We start from the raw sequence: 20353 nt of genomic DNA on the forward strand, positions 1-20353 counted from the left end.
TTCCCTTAAACATGTGATCGGTATGTAACACTATACCATAAAGAAAAAAATAATGGTTTATGCACAATGAATCAAGGTCTGCAGTAATTGCAACCAACAGACATTTGAATGACATGCACTTGGGATAAGAAAAAACATTATCAATTTTGGGATCAAAAGGTCAGTCTGATTGAAAGAAGAAAAGTATTACCTGCATTATAAAATTAGTTCTGCATTACACAGCTGGATCAAACTTAAACATAACACTTATCACTTTGAACAAAATAGAAGCCTGTCAAATATAAGGTCAAAAGATGTAAGGTCAAGGTTATGATAACTGAGAAAGACTGTGCTTTCAGTACAATGAATGTTTTCTCAGTGGTGGACTGTTAAACATGGTACAGATGCTAGCTCATATCAGAGAAATGAAATACATGTATTTTCTAATAAAAAATTTAATTTTATTCCTTTAAAATATCAATAATTAGTCCTAATGAGATCCGGGAGCTGTTTCTGCATAATGTACATACAACGTTCTATTCATGTTTTATTCATTTAAAATATCAATAAATGGTCCTAATGAGATCAGGGAACTTTTTATGCATGATATACATAAAAAGGTTTGTTCATTTAAAATATCAATAAATAGTCTTAATGAGATCAGGGAACTGTTTCTGCATGATATACATGCAATCTTGTATTCAAGTCTTATTCATTAAACATATCAATAAATAGACTTAATGAGATCAGGGAGTTGTTTCTTCATGATGTATATACAATTGCTTTATTCATGTTTTATTCATTAAAAATATCAATAAATAGTCTTAATGAGAATAGGAAACTGTTCCTGCATGATGTACATAAATGTGTTTATTCATGTTTTGAAATGAAAGAATTTCAGCATGGCTTTTTTTAAATATTATATAGTTGAAAAAATTGCATTTTTGTGAAAATTCTGTTCCTGATGCTTGAAATTGAAAGGGAATTCCTATGGTAACAAATTATTGGGGAAATTGTGTATATATATATATATATATATATATATATATATATATATATATATATATATATATATATATCTATATATATATATATATATATATATCTAGATATATATATAGCATGCAGAATATTGATAGGTGGTATTTATATAGACAGTATTTAGAGTTTATATAGGTAGGTTTTACACAGGCAGTAATTGCATATAGATTATATAGGAAGTATTTACACTAACGGTATTTACATTGAGTTTTATAGGTAGCATTTACACATGCAGTATTTTGCATTGAGTTTATATAGGTGGTATTTACACAGGCAGTGTTTGCATGGAGTTTGTATAGGTATTATTTACACAGGCAGTATTTGCATCGAGTTTATATCGGTAGTATTTATAGGGACAGTATTTGCAGTGAGTTTATGTAAGTTGTATTTACAAAGACATTATTAACATAGAGTTATATAGGTAGTATTTACACAGGTAGTGTTTGCATAGAGTTTGTATAGGTAGGATCTTCACATTCAATATTTACATAATATATTGCAAAACAATTTTTATTTCATTTTTGTATTTACTCGGCCCCTCATAATTTCTTATTGGTATCATTGCAAACTAATATACGCTGCTGACTTTAACCCATGAATAAAGTTGACCTCTTTGGAATATTTGGGATGTTTCAGTCTTTATGGTTGAAATGTTTTGAATATTTGGGATATTTCAGTCAATATATAGCTCATGACATGCCTTGTGAATATTGTAACACCTTGTCCTTCATAATGAAACAATTACAGGTCAGTGTAGTATACTCTGATCAACCAAGGAATACAGTTGACCTGTTTGGAATTTTTGGCATGTTTCTGTCTTTATGGTTGACCTGTTTGGAATGCTTGGGATGTTTCAGTCTATATTGCATCATGACATGCGATGAAAATGTTGTAACACCTCGTCTTTCATATTGAAACAATTAAAGGCCTGTGTAGTGCAGTCTGATCAATACAACCACATCAGATCATCTTATTAATACAACAGCCCATCCAAATCAGCGAAGTGGATGATTATGCAATTAACAAAGATGTTGCAAAAACAACCAATCCAAATCAGCGCAGTTGATGGTTTTGTAATTAACAAAGATGTTACATAAAACAACCCATCCAAATTAGCGCAGTGGATGACTATGTCATTGACTAAACAACCCATCCAAGGCAATGCAGTGGATAATTTTGAAATTGACTATACAACCCATCCACGGCAATGCAATGACTGATCATGTATTTGACTAAACAACCCATCCAGAGCAATACAATGAATGATTATGTAATTGACTAACAACCCATCACTGCATATACAGTGAATGATTATGTAATTGACTAAACAACCCATCCAAGGCAATGCAGTGGATGATTATGTAAATTGACTAAACAGGAAATGCAGTTAATGATTATGTAATTGGCTAAGCTACTAAACTTTGTTTACTGGCACATGTTTAATAGGATCAATCCACATATAATTGATAAGATGAACTCTTTGTTTCACATGGGTCACAAATACATGTATAAAGGTGGCATGATACATAATAGTGAATATTGAATCTAGCATTACAATAAGGTTAACACATTAACCCCTGGTGACAAGTATATGTCGCAAGAGGTTGTAGCCTACTGACGAGCTCTGTAGCGTCAAGGTCATGTATGTTACACTAAAGTGGGTGGTATTATAGAAAGGTAGACATATGCAGCTCTACAATGATACCAAATAATCTGGAAGATCTAGTTGTGCTACAAAATACAGTGGGATAAACATCATTTTTTGGACCCAATTTCCACCCCACCCCCCATTTGCCCGTGGTCGGAATCCGATTTTGTTTCTGGATTTTAGACGTTTCGGTCTCAGTTCTAAGGCAGACTGGTATGAACTGCAAACAGACAGATGAACCTTTGTATAAAGTAGGATAAGATGGACATTTGGAATAAAGAGTGGTCTCAATAGAAAAAATAACGGATCCTTTGAGCGAAAAAAAAGAACTCCAACTTTTACCCTTCAGCTCATGCAAGAGCCAAATAGCCACTGAAAAAACGAGGTTTCTAATAGAACTAGGCATTATGTTATTAGAAAATCGTCTGGAAGTTGCTTTCTTAGGATTATTTAAGAAATAGCTTTCAAATTGCGTTTCCTACTTGAATTTCTGACAGGCGAAAATGACAAAAACCTCCAGAGTTAATGCGTTAATTTGATTCTAACTATGAGTGTGATGTGATGCATGTTAAGACCCTGTAAGAACTTGAATCGTGCATTAAAATATAGCTAAGGTGATTCCAACAATGAATGTGATGTAATACATAGCAGGGTGTGTTTCCTCCTGCATTACAATATAGTTAATGTGATTCCAACTATGAATGTGATGTAATACATAATAGGGTTTATTGACTCCATCATTAAAATTTAATTAAGGTGATTACAACTATGAGTGTTATGTAATTCATAATAGGGTGTGCTGACTCCAGCATTAAAATATAGTTAATGTGATTCCAACTATGAGTGTGGTGTAATACATAATAGGGCGTGTTGACTCCAGCATTAAAATATAGTTAAGGTGATTCCAACTATTAATGTGATGCAATACATAGTAGGGTGTGTTGACTCCAGCATTAAAATATAGTTGAAAGTGATTCTGTAAACTATGAATATGATGTAAGGTATACTAGGGAATGTTGAATCCAGCATTACAATATTCTTGGAAGTGATTCTAGAAGCTTGGATCTCCAGCAAGTGAGAAATGAATCGGGAGTAATATTTAGATTGTGACTCAGAGCTATATTTCACCTGGGATTGTCTCAAAATGAATGGGACAATTTCATACAGGCATTAAAAAGGGGATTCCTCTAATTTGATAGTGAGTATTTTATTTTCATTTTGTATATTTTATATTTTATTATCAAGTGAGAGGTTTAGAAAATGTCCCATTTTTCAATATATGATCTGAAGGTTAAAAATATAATTTTTAAGTGTGCAAAATATTAATTAGGACACAATAAACTTGAAAGTAATTTGATAGGGATTGTTTTATTATTAATTAGGACAAATCAAATTTCATTGTTTTCGTCACACATTGCAGCTGTTTTCATGTTAATAGGATCTATCACCTTAGTCGTTAGCTTATAACTCTTTATATGTCTTTCCATCAGGTTATTGCACGCAGTCTCATTGAAGAGATAAATGTGTCAGGATCTGTTAGGATTGAAGACAGCAATGAACTTGATCTGTTCCTTAGACTCCATCATGAGATGGGCACAATACTCTACTTCAGGTGAGAAAATGGCAATTTTTCCCAGTTGAAATGGAAATGAGTAATTCACAATTCATATGAGAGAAATGCTATATTTTTCTTTGTTGGAATTATCTTTTAATTGCCTTTCCAGGTGAGAAAATGATTTTTTAACCTGTTTGAATAGAAATGACTGTTAATTCACTCTATGGTAAGATTAGGATGCATTGAATTGTACGTTTAAATTACTCCATTATATACTGTATAAAATCATGATAGTTTATATTAAAGTGCTCTGTACATTGTCCATTTTTGTACAAGTTTATATTGTGTTAAAAAAATGTATGAAATGATCTCAAGTCATATTGTGTCAAAAACCAGCTTTGAGAAAGAGATTAAAAAAACAAACATGGTCTCATTCTGACTCCTTTATGGGATGCCAAGTTTATCAGTCCATTTGGAGACTGAGAGTTAAAAACACATGATCCTATTTTGAATCCTTTATGGGATGCCAAGTCTGTCAGTCGATTTGGAGACTGAGAGCTGAAAAGAACGTGATCCCATTCTGACTCCTTTATGGGATGCCAAATCTATCAGTCCATTTGGAGTCTGAGAGTTAAGAAAACATGATCTAATTTTGAATCCTTTATGGGATGAGAAGTCTGTCAGTCCACTTGGAGACTGAGAGTTGAAAAGAACATAATCCCAGTCTGACTCCTTTATGGGATGCCAAGTCTTTTAGTCCATTTGGAGACTGAGAGTTGAAAAGAACATGATTCCATTCTGATCCATATTCGTGGTAAGCATATGGAATACCCCTGCTCTTTTCTTCCTTGAACTGATTGAGCAAATTTAAGTGTCAGGATGCTCCAGTGATTACAACATTCAAAGCTGTTAAGTGCATTTTCAGTCGGTTGTTGCCCTATTATATTATGTTATTTTGTCTCCAGTCATTGCATGCATGGGTGTTTTCTTGTTTCTTAGTAGCAATTGTGAAGGGGATTTGCACCTTGCTGATTGTTTCTGTGCTTAGTTAATTGTTCCTCTTCATAGCAATGGTGTCTGAGTAAGTATTATCTACCATTTTCTACTTCCCGTTATACTGTGTCGTATTCCCGATTAGTGACATACTTTATCTCAAGGTGTTGGTGAGTATGAGCATAAGAAGACTTCATGGGACACTCACCCTACCTTCCAGTTGTCTATAAGTTGTTCATGTCTTTGGTCAGATGATGTTTGTGCCTTGGCAGCAGGTCACCTCACTTATTGGGGGGAGGAAAGAAAGCCTTTCTTCCTTTTTATCTCAGGATGAACTGTCTAATCTTTTCCTGGAGGGATCTTGATCACTTTTTGTTGGGGAAATCTTCTGTTTAGCAGTGTCTTATCAAGGAAAGTAAAGTACTGGTGACCTTCTTATCGATGGCACTTTCTTGAGCATTTATTTCATTTGGATAGATTTGAGTTGGAATGACCTGTCAGATCTGTGCTGCTGGACTAGTCACCAGTCAGCAGGTGATTGATGGTCAGTTGAATTGGCATCACCCCGTCCGCATGTTTCCATTTAATCCAAATGGGAGTTGCGTAAACCACACTACCAGGCAGCCAGTCGCCTCGACCCTCCAGAGCATCATAAATGTACATGACTTTGTTTCAAGGTATGGGGTACAGGACACACGGTACTAATTATACGAAACACTGTAAACCAGTCTAGAATTGGGTGAACAAATAATCAAGTATTTACGGGTTTGGTGGTCCATAATTGGTTAATAATCGAAATTAAAATTTTAGAAAAATATTCGTTTGAGAGCATATCCTATATGTAATTTAAAAAGAAATATAGACAAAATTATATTGATGCAAGTTTAGTATTTTTGCAGGCTTGACTTAGGAGTACTCATTAATGAAAGTAGCACCTGATTCATTTATTGCATAATCAATGACATGTGTTTCAAGCACATGCAGATTAAAAAATGCCGCGGGTCATATGGTGTTCTCCACACAGAAGCTTGCACCAAAAATAGTTGTGCGTGGAGACATGTAAGTCTGATCATCAGCACCCAGAAATTTTAAGTTATTGAATTTTGAATATGATGGTGTTTCCATTTGTTTGCTATGGGATTTGAATTAATACCGTGACTCCTACAATATACTATGTGGATTTGCTATGTTATCCCTAGCATCATCCATCAAAAAAGAAACAGCCTGTCAGTGGCTTCCAAGGCTGTCAAGAATGGACCAGCAATGTCACTTGCCTCAGAGAGCAACTTGTAGAGTTTGTCCCATCAGCCCCACCTCCACCCTATAAGTGGTTATATAATGAAAAAGAAACATGCATATTCATCTTTGCATTGAAGGATACTGAAAAGGATGTTCCTGCCTCACCTTATGAACAGGCTCATGAAGATGATTTACTAGTGGACTTAAAGAGCTCCCAGAGATGATGCATGTATTTACTTCTTCTCTTAAGGTCCCCTACCCCCTTTCCTTATGTTGAGTCATTTGTTACTAGAGGTGAAAACTGGATTGTTTGATCAGGCAGTAAACGCAGCTTATCATATTCTTCTCACAGACGTGTCCAAACCCTTTGAGATAATTGATGTGGCCCATTCACATTCATATTTTCTGCTGCTCCATATTCAGTGAACCTTTCCTGGCGTTATCCTTTTGCACTTGATGGATGGTCTCTGCCTCCAGGTCTCGCATGCATTCATGATTCCTCAAGTTTTCCCCATCTAGACTTGAGTTAATACCAAGCAGGGATATCAGCTGCAGCACGAACTTGTGTCCTGGTCAAAGCCTTGTTTGGCCTACAACATACTGACAAAAGGGTCTCACAGTGATCATTCTTTTTGCTGTCCTCTTCAGTCTCATTAAAGGAGGAATTGTTGTCGCCAGTTGCACTTATGTGCTTGCTGAAGGTTATGGCTAAGATATACAGACATCAATTCAAAATTACTTAATTGCTTGTTGAAGATTGTGGCTCAGGTATACAGACATGCATTCTCCATTACTTAATTGCTTGCTGAAGGTTGTGGCTAAGATATACAGACATGCATTCTCCATGACTTAATTGCTTGCTAAAGGCGATGTCTTACGTATACAGACATGCATTATCCACGCTTTAAGTGCTGAAGGGTGTGCTTAAGATATACAGATGTTCATTCTCCACGATTTAAGTGCTGAAGGGTGTGGCTAAGATATACAGACATGCATTATCCATGATTGACGTGCTTAAGTTTGTGGCTAAGATATACAGACATGCATCCTCCATGACTTAATTGATGAAGGTTGTGGCTAAGATATACAGACATTCATTATCCATGACCTAATTGCTGAATGTTGTGGCTAAGATAAAGAGACATGCATTATCCATGATTTAAGTGCTGAAGGTTGAAGCTAAGATATACAGACATGCATTCTCCATGACTTAATTGCTGATGGCTGTGGCTAAGATATACAGACATTCATTAACCACGACTTAATTGCTTATGGTTGTGGCTAAGATATACAGACATGCATTCTTCATGACTTAATTGATGAAGGTTGTGGCTAAGATATACAGACATGCATTCTCCATGACTTAATTGCTTGCTGAAGGTTCTGGCTATGCTATACATACATGCACTCTCCATGACTTAATTGCTTGCTGAACGTTGTGGCTAAGATATACAGACATGCATTATCCATGACTTAAATGCTGAAGGTTGTGGCTAAGGTGCAGATATTCATTCTCAATGACTCAATTGCTTGTTGTACGTTATGGCTACGATATACAGACATTCATTCTCCATGACTTAATTGTTTGTTGACGGTTATGGATACGATATACAGACATGCATTCCCCATGATTTAAGTGCTGAAGGTTGTGGCTAAGACATAGAGACATTCATTGACCACGATTTAATTGATTGATGAATGTTGTGGCTAAGATATACAGACATGCATTTTACATGAAGTGCTTGCTGACTGATGGTTATGAATGAGATATATAGACATGCACTCTCCATGATTTAGGTGCTTGCTGAAGGCTATGGAGTTAGTCAGGGAACCGGACTTTTCAAAAACTGGTCTCCAACAGCAGATACATACTGAATACAAAAGGGAAAATTAATCTCTTAAAAACTGGTAATAATCAGTACTGAAGAATAAAACAGGAATATTCAGAGTCTTGTGAATAAAAGCAGTAAGGGCACCATTACATTTATCGGTTATGTATTGTGCTAGGAAGGGATACGATTACATTTACTGAGTATGACTTGTGCTAGAAAGGGACACAATTACATTTTTGGGTATGTATTTTGGTAGGAAGGGACAGAATTACATTTATTGGGTATGTCTTGTTTTAGGAAGGGACACCATCACATTTATTGGGTATATCTTGTGGTACGAAGGGACACAATTACATTTATTGGGTATGTATTGTGGCAATAAGGGACATACTTACATTTGTTGGGTATGTCTTGTGGTAGGAAGGAACATAATTACATTTATTGGGTATGTCTTGTGGCGGGAGATATTGTCATCAATTGAAATGGAAAAAATTATTCCAAGAACGATGTCATTTAAGAGATTGTAACAAGCCGTTGAGGTGCATAGGGTTCAGAACTGATGTGTATGTAACTGTACTTGAGGTAAGTAAGGTCTATTTGTTTTCTACAGATATTTAAGTTGAATATAATGTTTACCATTACTGCATTAGTTTCCAATGCTAAAGTTTTTAAATACTTATTTTCCAGCTTCACACTAGCATTGCATATTTTCTTATATCTTAGTGAAAACCAGTGTTTACAGGAAACGAAAACAACTGCCTTGTTTGGGTTGGCAGGTCTGAATTTAGCTTATAACAATGAATTTTGCAATGTTACCTAGACAGAATTGTCTATTCACACAGATGCCATATGGTCAGTTTTTAAAAGACTATTCTCACTGCTGCCATGCTGCCAGAACAGAAAAGATTGTATGCACAGTGATAAGTAAATGCATAATGGACAAGTCTAAAATATTGTGTGAAGAATAGTATCAGGATTAGTTAACTAAAATTATGTTCCTGAATAGTGTGATCTAATAGTCTTAAAGCTACTATCGCTTCCAAAAACAGTAGCTAAACTTATATACGAGTATTCCTTATATCTTATTGATTGTTCCACACAAATCATTGTAAGTGTAAGACATAATAATATGGAGAATGCATGCTCTATTGTGCACTTGGCTTTTCCAACCATTCAGTTAGGATGTATGTCCTGTTCACTCATGCATTGTGGGTAATTTATCTACATGAGATTATGGATCTGTTTGCTAATATAAATGCGTGTTACTGTAGAAGATGAAGCATTGATAGCAATATTGTAACACTTGGGATGTGTGGCATGTTTACACATGCATTGTGGGTAATTTATTTTCATGAGATTATGGATCTGATTGATAATATAAATGTTTGTGTTACTGTAGAAAATGAAACAGTGAGAGTATAATATTGTACCAGCTAGAACATGTGGCATGTCTACACATGCATTGTATGCAATTTATCTACATGAGATGAGGGATCTGACGGGTAATAGAAATGTTTGTGTTACTGTAGAAGATGAAGCAGTGAGAGTGTACTATTGTGCCAGTTAGAATGTGTATGTTTACATATGCATTGTGGGTAATTTATCTACATCAGATAATCGATATGTTTGGTAATAGACATGTTTATGTTACTGTAGAAGATGAAGCAGTGAGAGTATAATATCGTACCAGTTAAGACACGTGGTCTGTTTACGCTTGCATTGTGGGTAATGTATATACATGATATTGGATATGATTGGTAATACAAATGTTTGTGTTACTGTAAAAGATGAAGCAGTGAGAGTATAATATCGTACCAGTTAAGACACGTGGTCTGTTTACGCTTGCATTGTGGGTAATGTATATACATGATATTGGATATGATTGGTAATACAAATGTTTGTGTTACTGTAAAAGATGAAGCAGTGAGAGTATAATATCGTACCAGTTAAGACACGTGGTCTGTTTACGCTTGCATTGTGGGTAATTTATCTACATGAGATTATGAATATGATTGGTAATATAAATATTTGTGTTGCTGTAGAATATGAAGCAGTGAGAGTATAAGATTGTACCAGTTTTGCCTATAATAACTTGATAAAAGAAACAGATGATCACAGATGATGGGCACCTGACAGATATATGAACATCTCCTTTAGGTAGTTGATGCAATAGGCGGCGTGTGACTAGTCGGTTGGCAACAGTGCAAACAGATTTTTCAAATGTAGCCACATGCCAGCCAAGTGAATAGCCTTGGTCTATATGGATTTCCAATAATCATTAAACTTGGTGAGTGGATGTATCTTATTAAGTTACATATCTTTATACGTAAGAAGTCTCAGTGACCTATATTTCTTGCCTAACAGCTTGTTCCCATTTTTTGTACTAAAAGGTTTTTCTTTCGTGTTTCAGGCATGAAACTTGGTAAATGGATGCAGCTGTTTTGTTTTTATGCCCTTAAAACCAAAGGTCACTGTGACCTAAATTTTCTGTCTTAATATCTTGAGTTGATAATTATGTTTATGCTCACATTGATTATCCATGCTAGACCTACATATCATTCTCAGAAGTCCCTTTCTGACCAGTGCAGACTGAAGTAGGAATAAAATTCTTCATTGGTAAACTTCACATATTAATGACTACAGATATATTGCAGATGGAAGTAAGTTGTTGTTGTTGTGGGGTTTAACGCTATTTTTCAGCACATGATAGGCTATGCATGGCGGCCAGTATTAATGGTGGAGGAAGAACCCGGAAAAAGAAGCCTGGAAGAACTAAACACCCACGAGAAACTGCTGGCAAGCTTTCTCACATACCCACATTGGCCGAATCCTAGACTCGAACCAACGCAGACAGAAGTGAGATGGCAGTGATCCGTAACGGAGACCGCTTTAGAGCACTCGGCCACTGGTGGCCCCTGATGGAAGTAAGAATGAAATGTTAATTGAGTGGTACACTATCCATATTAAAGACTTTAGGTACATTGAAGAGTGGAACATGTTACCATCACCATGTTAGCCGTGTATTGTACCTGTGAATGAGTATATTAATTAGGTGAATGGACTTTATGTTTGTTGTTTTTCATGCGAGGTCTTACTTGTACTTATATAAACACTGGGAAATTCTTCTCTCGCTTCTAAGCGGAATATCATTCAGAGGATCACTTTGCTAGTTATTCATTCATTTATCAGGTCTGCATCATCACCCACTGTTGTGAACATTCAAAACATTTGACTTCACTACACACACCTGTCTCTATTTTCCCACCACATCACCCTAATAAGGCAGGGGAGAGAAGTCACACCATCTGGGCTATTTTATTCTCCATCAGACACCCCATAGACTGAAAAGTTTACCCATCAGACACCGAGTAAATTGAACAGTGCATCCATCAGACTCCCATACATTGAATATTGCACCCATCAAACACCATATAAACTGAATATTGCACCCATCAGACACCACATAAATTGAATAGTGTACCCATCAGACACACGATACATTGAATAGTATACCCAGCCGACACCCCATACGTTGAATAGTGTACTTATCAGACACCCCATAAATTCAAAAGTGTTCCCATCAGATACCCATACATGGATCAGTGTACCAATTAGACACCCCATGCATTGATTAGAGTAGCCTTCAGATATGGAATATCTCTCATCTCCTAGGGTGCAAACCAACCTGATTCTCCTCATTTTTCCCCCAAAATTCTAAATGTTGTGCATGACTGTCTAGTTCGAATTGAAAATATAGGCGTCAGTTTCAAAGACTATGTCTGTTTGTAGGAAATCATCTAAATACATTTTGAATGAGAAACATTGTATTGCTTATTTACATACATATACAAGATAAACTTGTCAGAAGGTAACACACATCGACAAAATAGTCTGTTAAAACTGTTAGCAAATGGTCAGGTCATATTATCAACATATAGAATATTGAATTACATCATTTTTATGGAAATATCCATAACACATGAAAACAAAAAGAATATTCGTTATCTTTGTGTTACAATGCAAATATCTTTATTCTGTATAACTAGTTATTTCTCTTTCACATTGTAAGCCATAAAAAAGAGTCAGCAGAGCACTTGACTTGTCATTTCTGGCATTGTGGACTTAGTAATGAACTTAATTTTTGGCTTCCACATAGTCTTGAACTGTACATTAACTTACAGAAATTCTTTAACAGCAAGTTGATTCTTCTAGCAGCAAAAAAATAAGCTTGACTAATTAGAATTTTTTTCATGTAAATTAATAATAATTCATGTAACCTAAATGTCTGTTAATGCATATATCTAATTGATGTATGTTTGTAAAACAAATATCAAAAACAATCATCTCATTGTTTGGTTTATTGAGATAAAAATACACATCAGTGCTTGTTGATTTGTTCTGAACAAGGAAATTAAGGTATGACGTCTCAATAACCAGTATTTGTGTATGTGGTTTTCAGTGTTGAAGGATTGAGGGAGAATATTGTGCTGGATCCACAATGGTTGATTGATGCCCTGAAGTCTTTGATTACAGCTGGGACATTCATCAAAAAATACCCTGCCATCACAAGCAAGTGGCATGCATTTGAAGAGACAGGAAAACTCACCCATGAACTGATAGGTTTGTATTCATTTGCTTTAAAAATAATACTAGGAAATGTTTGATTGCGAATTCATGTGTAGTCTAAGTCTAGCTGATGAGCTATTTGTCTATGGAAATGTTTGATGTTCCACAAAAAGGACGATGTTTGCCAAGATACATCTTTGTGACCTTGGCCTAATGTAAAGTGTGACTTGACAAAATGATAGCACATGTTATGCCAAGTCAGTATTAAAACGAAGACTCTGTTTGCCCGGATAAGTCTTTGTGACCTTGGCCTAATGGAAAGTGTGACTTGACAAAATGATAGTGCATGTTATGCCATGTCAGTATTACAAAGAAAACGATGTTTGCCAGGATACATCTTTGTGACCTTGGCCTAATGGAAGGTGTGACTTGAACATGTGACTTGACAAAATGATAGTGCATGTCATGCCAAGTCAGTATTACAGGTCAGTTTGCGTTCGTTGTAGACTAATGATGTATTTGTCAAAAGAATGACTTGGTTGCAAAACAACTGTTCCTTGGAAACAAATTATAATAAAATAAATAAGGTGACATGTGTTAATAATTAGAAATAAATATAAATAATCATTCTAAATTCATGCACTATTTTTTGTGAACTCTAATTTTTTTTCTTTTACAATTATTTGCATAATGCGGGTCAACAAATGCTTCCTCATGAAAAGGTTTGATTATTCCTAACACTTGACAGGTAATGACGATGGTTGTTGTCGTTGTTCTAGGATTTAGCACCATTTTTCAGTACAGGATAGGCTATACATGGTGGCCAGTATAATTGGTGGAGGAAGAACCCTGGAAAACCCAGGGAAGAACCATTGGTCACTCAGCTCCCCAATGATTATGATCTGCCCCTTTTTAAGCTGTCAACTTTTAGATTACTTCTAACACAGGTAGGTGAGGGGTATACTTTAGGATAAGTTAAAATATAAAAGTGTCCAGTCTGAAAATTTCTTCCATAAGGTTGAGTATATTATGCTACGATGCTATCCATCCATCTGTCTGTACCAATTAGCTGTCATATATTTGTGTTAATTAGAGCTTGTCTATGCATCTGTGTATCAATTAGTTGTTGACCATCCATGTGTCTGTACCAGTTAATTGTCCATACATCGGTCTGTACCAGTCATTAACATTCATCTGTATGTCTGTACCAGTTAGATGTCAGCTTATCAATTAGTTTTTGCCCATCCGTCTATATGTAACAGTTGGTGGTCAAATGTTTGTGTCAAGTAGTTATTGTCCATACATCTGTCTTTATCATTTAGTTATCTATTCAGCTGTCTGTGTCATTTACTTCTTATCGATTCATTTCATTATACAAATTAGTGGCTGTCCATTCAACTGTATGTACCATATATGTGCTGTCCATTCATCTGTCGATATCAATTAGTTGTTGTCCATTCATCTCACAGTACCAGTGTGTTGTCTATCCATCTGTCAGAATCAATTAATGGCTTTTCATCCATCTGTTGGAATCAACTAATTAAACAAAATAAAAAATAACCATTTTCGGTGAGAACTGGCACTTTGGATTTGAATAAGACTAGTAATGTTTGGCTAAAAAGCTTAAAGGTGAAGGTCACTGGTTGAAAGGAAGAAAATGGATTACTCGCCATCTACATTTATCATGCTCTGTACATAGCTTGCACTTGAAGCAAGGAAGAACTGTATTACTTTTGGGTTCTAATGATGAAACGTCAATCACTTGGACTCAGAATAATGGTATCTGCAAAATGACATTAGTACCACATACTATATCATAACCAGACATTGTAAATGGTTTGCACATGGCACCTGAAAAAGCTTTTGATTTTAGTTTGAAAAAAGTTCAAGTATCAAAATATATGACTGAAACAAGAAAAATAATTTTCAGACAGTAACACTGATTATGCATCACAGACCATTAAATTGGACCCCGTTTTTGGGGTGGCATACACTGATAGCGAAGAAGAATTCAGTCGATGTTGTTGGCCGAGGGTGAAGATCACTGAATGAGGAAATATTTTTTTCTGTGCAAATATTTAAGCTATCTGGCTAGAAGACTATCAAATGATCACAGACATGTCTAGAAGACTATTAAATTATTCCAACACACTAACATAATTTCCTCATCATATACATGTCTAGAAGACAATTAAATGATTCCCACACAATACCATTATTTCTTCATCACATACATGTCTAGAAGGATATTAAATGATTCCAACACAATACTATTATTTCTTCATCACATACATGTCTAGAAGACTATAAAATGATTCCAACACAATACCATTATATCTTCATCACAGACATGTCTAGAAGACTATTAAATGATTCCAACACACTAACATAATTTCTTCATCACAGACATGTCTAGAAGACTATTAAATGATTCCCACAAATTACCATTATTTATTCATCACATACATGTCTAGAAGACTATTAAATGATGGCAGACAATAACATTTTTTCTAACCACAGACATGTCTAGAAGACTATTAAATGATTCCAAGACAATACCATTATTTCTTCATCACATACATGTCTAGAAGACTATAAAATGATTCCAACACAATGCCATTATATCTTCATCACAGACATGTCTAGAAGACTATTAAATGATTCCAACACAATACCATTATTTCATCACAGACATGTGTATAAGTCTATTAAATTATTCCAACACAACACCATTATTTCCTCATCACAGACATGTCTAGAAGACTATAAAATGATTTCCACACAAAACCATTATTTCTTCATCACATACATGTCTAGAAGACTATAAAATGATTCCAACACAATACCATTATATCTTCATCACAGACATGTCTAGAAGACTATTAAATGATTCCAACACAATACCATTATTTCTTCATCACAGACATGTCTAGAAGACTATTAAATGACTCCCACACATTACCGTTATGTCTTCATCACATACATGTCTAGAAGACTATTAAATGATTTCAACACAATACCATTATTTATTCAACACAGACATGTCTAGATGACTATTAAATGATTCCAACACAAGACCATTATTTCTTCATCACAGACATGTATTTAAGTCTATTAAATGATTCCCACACAATATCATTATTTCGTCATCACAGACATGTCTAGAAGACCATTAAATCATTCCCACCCAATATCATCATGTCTTCATCACTTACATGTCTAGAAGACTATTAAATAATTCCAATATAATACCATTATTTCTTCATCACAGTCATGTCTAGAAGACTATTAAATGATTCCCACACAATAATATTATTTCTTCATCACAGTCATGTCTAGAAGACTATTAAATGATTCCAACACAATACTATTATTTCATCACAGACATGTGTATAAGTCTATTAAATTATTCCAACACAACACCATTATTTCTTCATCACAGACATGTCTAGAAGACTTATAAAATGATTTCCACACAAAACCATTATTTCTTCATCACAGTCATATCTAGAAGACTATTAAATGATTCCCACACAATAACATTATTTCTTCATCACAGACTTGTCTAGAAGACTATTAAATGATTTCCACACAGTAACAGTATTTCTTCATCACAGACAGGCCACAAAAAGTGTGGATGGCTTTGTACTGTTCTCGATGAAGAATCATGTTAATGTTAGGGTCTGGGTGAAATAAGAAAACTTGTATGTGTATAATGTGTTTTACCTGTGTAGGGGACAGTTAAATGATGGGGGGGGGTTGTATTTATTTTGCTCTTCTTTAAAATATTTTTTTCTGGTCCAGTTAAAGACAATTTACTTTCGAAGTTGACTTTACGCTGAACACATACGATGTTAATGCATGGTCCAGAAAGACGCTTTTTGCTTTTCAAATCAACTGCTCAAGAAACGTTATGTTGTTGTCTGGTCCATTTGCGTTTCAAGTGACCTTTGTTCTAGTTGCATATAATGTTGATGTCTGGTCCAGGTAAATTATTGTTTTGCTTTCCAAGATGACTTTGCTTGTATAGCTCTATGTTTATGGCTGGTCCTAGTAGACTTTTTGTTTTCCAAGTAAACTTTGCCCTAGATACATGAAGTGTTGTTGCCTGGTCCATGCAACACTATTTGCCTTTTTAGTCAACTTGACCCTGTATACATATGAGGTTGCACAGTGAAAACACCCACACATTTCAAAAATTGTCCTCTTAAAACAATCTGAAGTCGATTAAAGAGACAGAAGAAACAATGAAAAGAGAGAAAAGAAAAAAGCCAGAATAAAATACATTTTGGCTCCTGGAATGCACTTATTCTGAAATTTGTGGAGACTTTTGATGTGAACAGCAACATACCAGTGTCACCTAACAACATGGTATGTTTCATGCATCAATTCATTTTTTATACATTTTATATCCTGGGTTCTTCCTCCACCATTTATACTGGCCGCTATGTATAGCCTATCTTGTGCTGAAAAATGACATTAAACCCTAGAACAACAACAACTACTATTTGATAATAAGATGTTAATACAAGCAAGAACCTTCACAGTACATACAGTATCTTTAAAAAAATACTCTTCTTTCTGCGGGAGGTAGTATACAGAATTTGCAGTATATTATGGGACAAAATATTCGGTTTGACACACTAAATTAATTGTTAAAGTAATATTTATGTGCACTGTACGTTCTGAAAATTATGATTTTTGTTTCAAGGTATACATAATGGGACACCATTTAAATGATTTAAACATTAATTGTTAGAAAATGCGCTCAAATTGAAATTTTATTTAAAACAAATTTATACTGCCTACATAGGTGAAACTTTTATCCACTGTAAGCGAATTTCCATAAATTGTTCATATTTATGACTGGACTGATTTTTAAAAATTGACTGTATCCCATTGATAAATCTCTAATACTGATTTCATGTTATTTCTTCTCGGGTGCCTGCATTCTTGTCCCAATTATCTTTTTCCCTGTTTAAATTTGGGATCAAATAATCAAATTGACAAAAGTCCAAAGGAAAATATATTTAGCAGTCAAGTTTGGCTATGTTCTATACATGTGATCTTCAAACAATGTTTATCAATGTGAGTTTTTTTCTTTAAATGCATTACTCAATCATAATATCTTAGCAGCACTACTACTACCTCACAAATCCAGCCATCATAGATACTACTGCTAACTACATGAAGATATAAGTTGTCTGCTAACCAAACTGATGGTCAAGCAGAGTGACCACCCACTTAAGTATAAGGATTGATAGCAAAAACCAAGAACCTGCCAGTTACTACCTCCACTCGTACGAAGCCAACGTTCTCTCGAGAGCTTGCATAGCTAGTTTCACCTTGGAAGCACATAATTCTCAGTTGTAAGAGTCTTTTCACTTCAATGAAAGTATATGCCATCTCTGTTTCCAAACACTCTGTCTTCCATAATCCTACAATATTCTACCTTTCAACTTGCTAACACTTAGTCAACTTTGCATATCTTAAAGCACTCCGTCACTTACATGGATAGCCTGTATGTCTTCACTGGATAGATTAGAGCTGTAATATTTTTAATGCGTGCAAGTCTTTATTCCTTTCAGACCCCCATTATATCTGTATAATTGTGTTATTAATTGTTCATCCTGGTGAGTGTTCACTACCGAGGCATTTTAAGCACTCTTGACACCATGCTTCCATGATTTTACTTGTAGAGGCTGTCGTTGAGCCTTCCTACAGGTACAATTATAAATATATGATCTCTGGACACTACATATCTGTGCTAGCTCATCTGATATGATCTCTAATTTCCAGGTAAACATCATTTGATATAACTATGTACCACACCCCTTGTTCAAAACCAAGTGCACTAAACTAATATGTACAGGCCATCTTTGTGCCTTCCTACAGGTATTATTGTAATTTATATTATGCAAGGACACAATTCTTTATTAGCTCATCTGCTACCAATAATTTATTTACCTAGGCATTCTTAGCATCCGGACACTATTCTTCAATGGTTCTACCTGCCCATGTCGTTCTTGACTTTTCCGACAGGTGGTATTAGCATTAAGGTTGTCGGCTATCACATTTTTTTTCCAGGTAACCTTCATTTCGTTTAGCCATTCATCCTCACCATATCCAAACAAGACAGGTGCAGGTATAGAGCTGTATAATGTATTGCTCCCATAAATGGTATTGTTATTATAGTTACCTATGCACTTCATTGCTTATTACACTGGCTGTTATATATTGCCGGGCCAACTTAACATACAGCTCTGCAGCAACATTGCATTCAAAAGACGTGTGCGGGGTTCCCCAGTTTGTTGTGCTCTGCTCTATTTGTCCTACAGGTTAGAAACATGGGCAAAGCCGAAAATGCACAGCGATGGATAATGACATCAGTCTGCATGCTGACCTTTGGTGCAAGGTTTTATGGCACACAAGGGAGATAAGTTGACACGTCTACCTTCAGCATCGGATACGATTGCAGCAACCAAGTAACCACCACTGGACTCAGCCTTATTGGCAATTCTTATGGTTCTTTTCTCCTCAGGAGTCAACTCCATTTTATCGCATACTAGCGAGGGAAAGCTAAATAAACTGTGAACTGTTCCCTCTGACCAGCATTTACATGGATCAAACAAATGTAACCCATCCTAACCTTACAAGTCGGATGACACCTCGCCATACACATATGGTTTATTTCCATTTCAGTGTCAATGAGTAAACAGCAACAAAGCTTCCAGTATGTCAAACCTGAAATATAGCATTATGTACATTAATGAGATGTTGTTTTGCGAATCCCTCTCGCTCTGCCATGAGAAGAGAATCCTTACACAGGGACCATTTCAGAGCCATGGTTTATATTTCGGGCGATCTATGTTTCATAAGCTGGAGACCTTTTCACTCATCACCAGCTAATTCCCAGGCATTACAGGAGACCTCAACCTCACCTCAGACCAGCAATAACGATGATGATTGCTCTCAAGTAATTTCACCAGTTCTAGAGAATACTATATTACAGGAAGAGTTATACTTCTGAGCCTCCAATGAGGAAGTATTCCCCCTTTTACCCCATGATTTCAGCACTCCTCCTCCCACTCTATTAACTACGTAGACCAGACCACCGGAATCTGTATTCTTGTTTCGAGAAAGGAGGAAACTAACCTCACATTGCTTCTGCAGTCTGGAAGGATTACATACATTCTAAACTATCTTCATTATCAACTACATGATCCAAGCATTAACCAACTTTTCTTCTCACAAAAGCGACTCCCATTTAGTTCATGTCAGTGATACCACCTTACGTTTACAAATCCTAGCAAGTGACTATGATATCCCTATGTAAGGATTGGATGGCCTTTGATGACACTGAGCAGTTAGTCCAGAGTATTTATTTTAGCTGTAGGTTCTGTGCTGCACTTTGTCTATATGGCTATCTTCAAACATAAGGCTTATCTTATTCTACGAATGGCCAGAGTATTGAACAGAGTCGCTGAAAACACTTTGGCC

The 20353-nt window shown here is 35.5% G+C and overlaps 1 protein-coding gene across 2 annotated transcripts in view; it reads left to right on the top strand.

Moving 5' to 3' along the window:
- Positions 1–20353, top strand: part of LOC149789689 (uncharacterized) — a 140671-nt gene that overhangs the window by 77083 nt on the left and 43235 nt on the right. For both annotated transcript variants that reach the window (XM_089971705.1, XM_089971704.1), the window contains 2 exons: positions 4159–4280; positions 12747–12907. In XM_089971705.1, the coding sequence (XP_089827831.1) occupies positions 4159–4280; positions 12747–12907 (283 nt within the window). The remainder of the gene's footprint in view (positions 1–4158; positions 4281–12746; positions 12908–20353) is intronic.

The sequence above is a fragment of the Sinohyriopsis cumingii genome, chromosome 10 (assembly GCF_028554795.1).
Source record: "Sinohyriopsis cumingii isolate HCF-2022 chromosome 10, ASM2855479v2, whole genome shotgun sequence".
NCBI lineage: Eukaryota > Metazoa > Mollusca > Bivalvia > Unionida > Unionidae > Sinohyriopsis > Sinohyriopsis cumingii.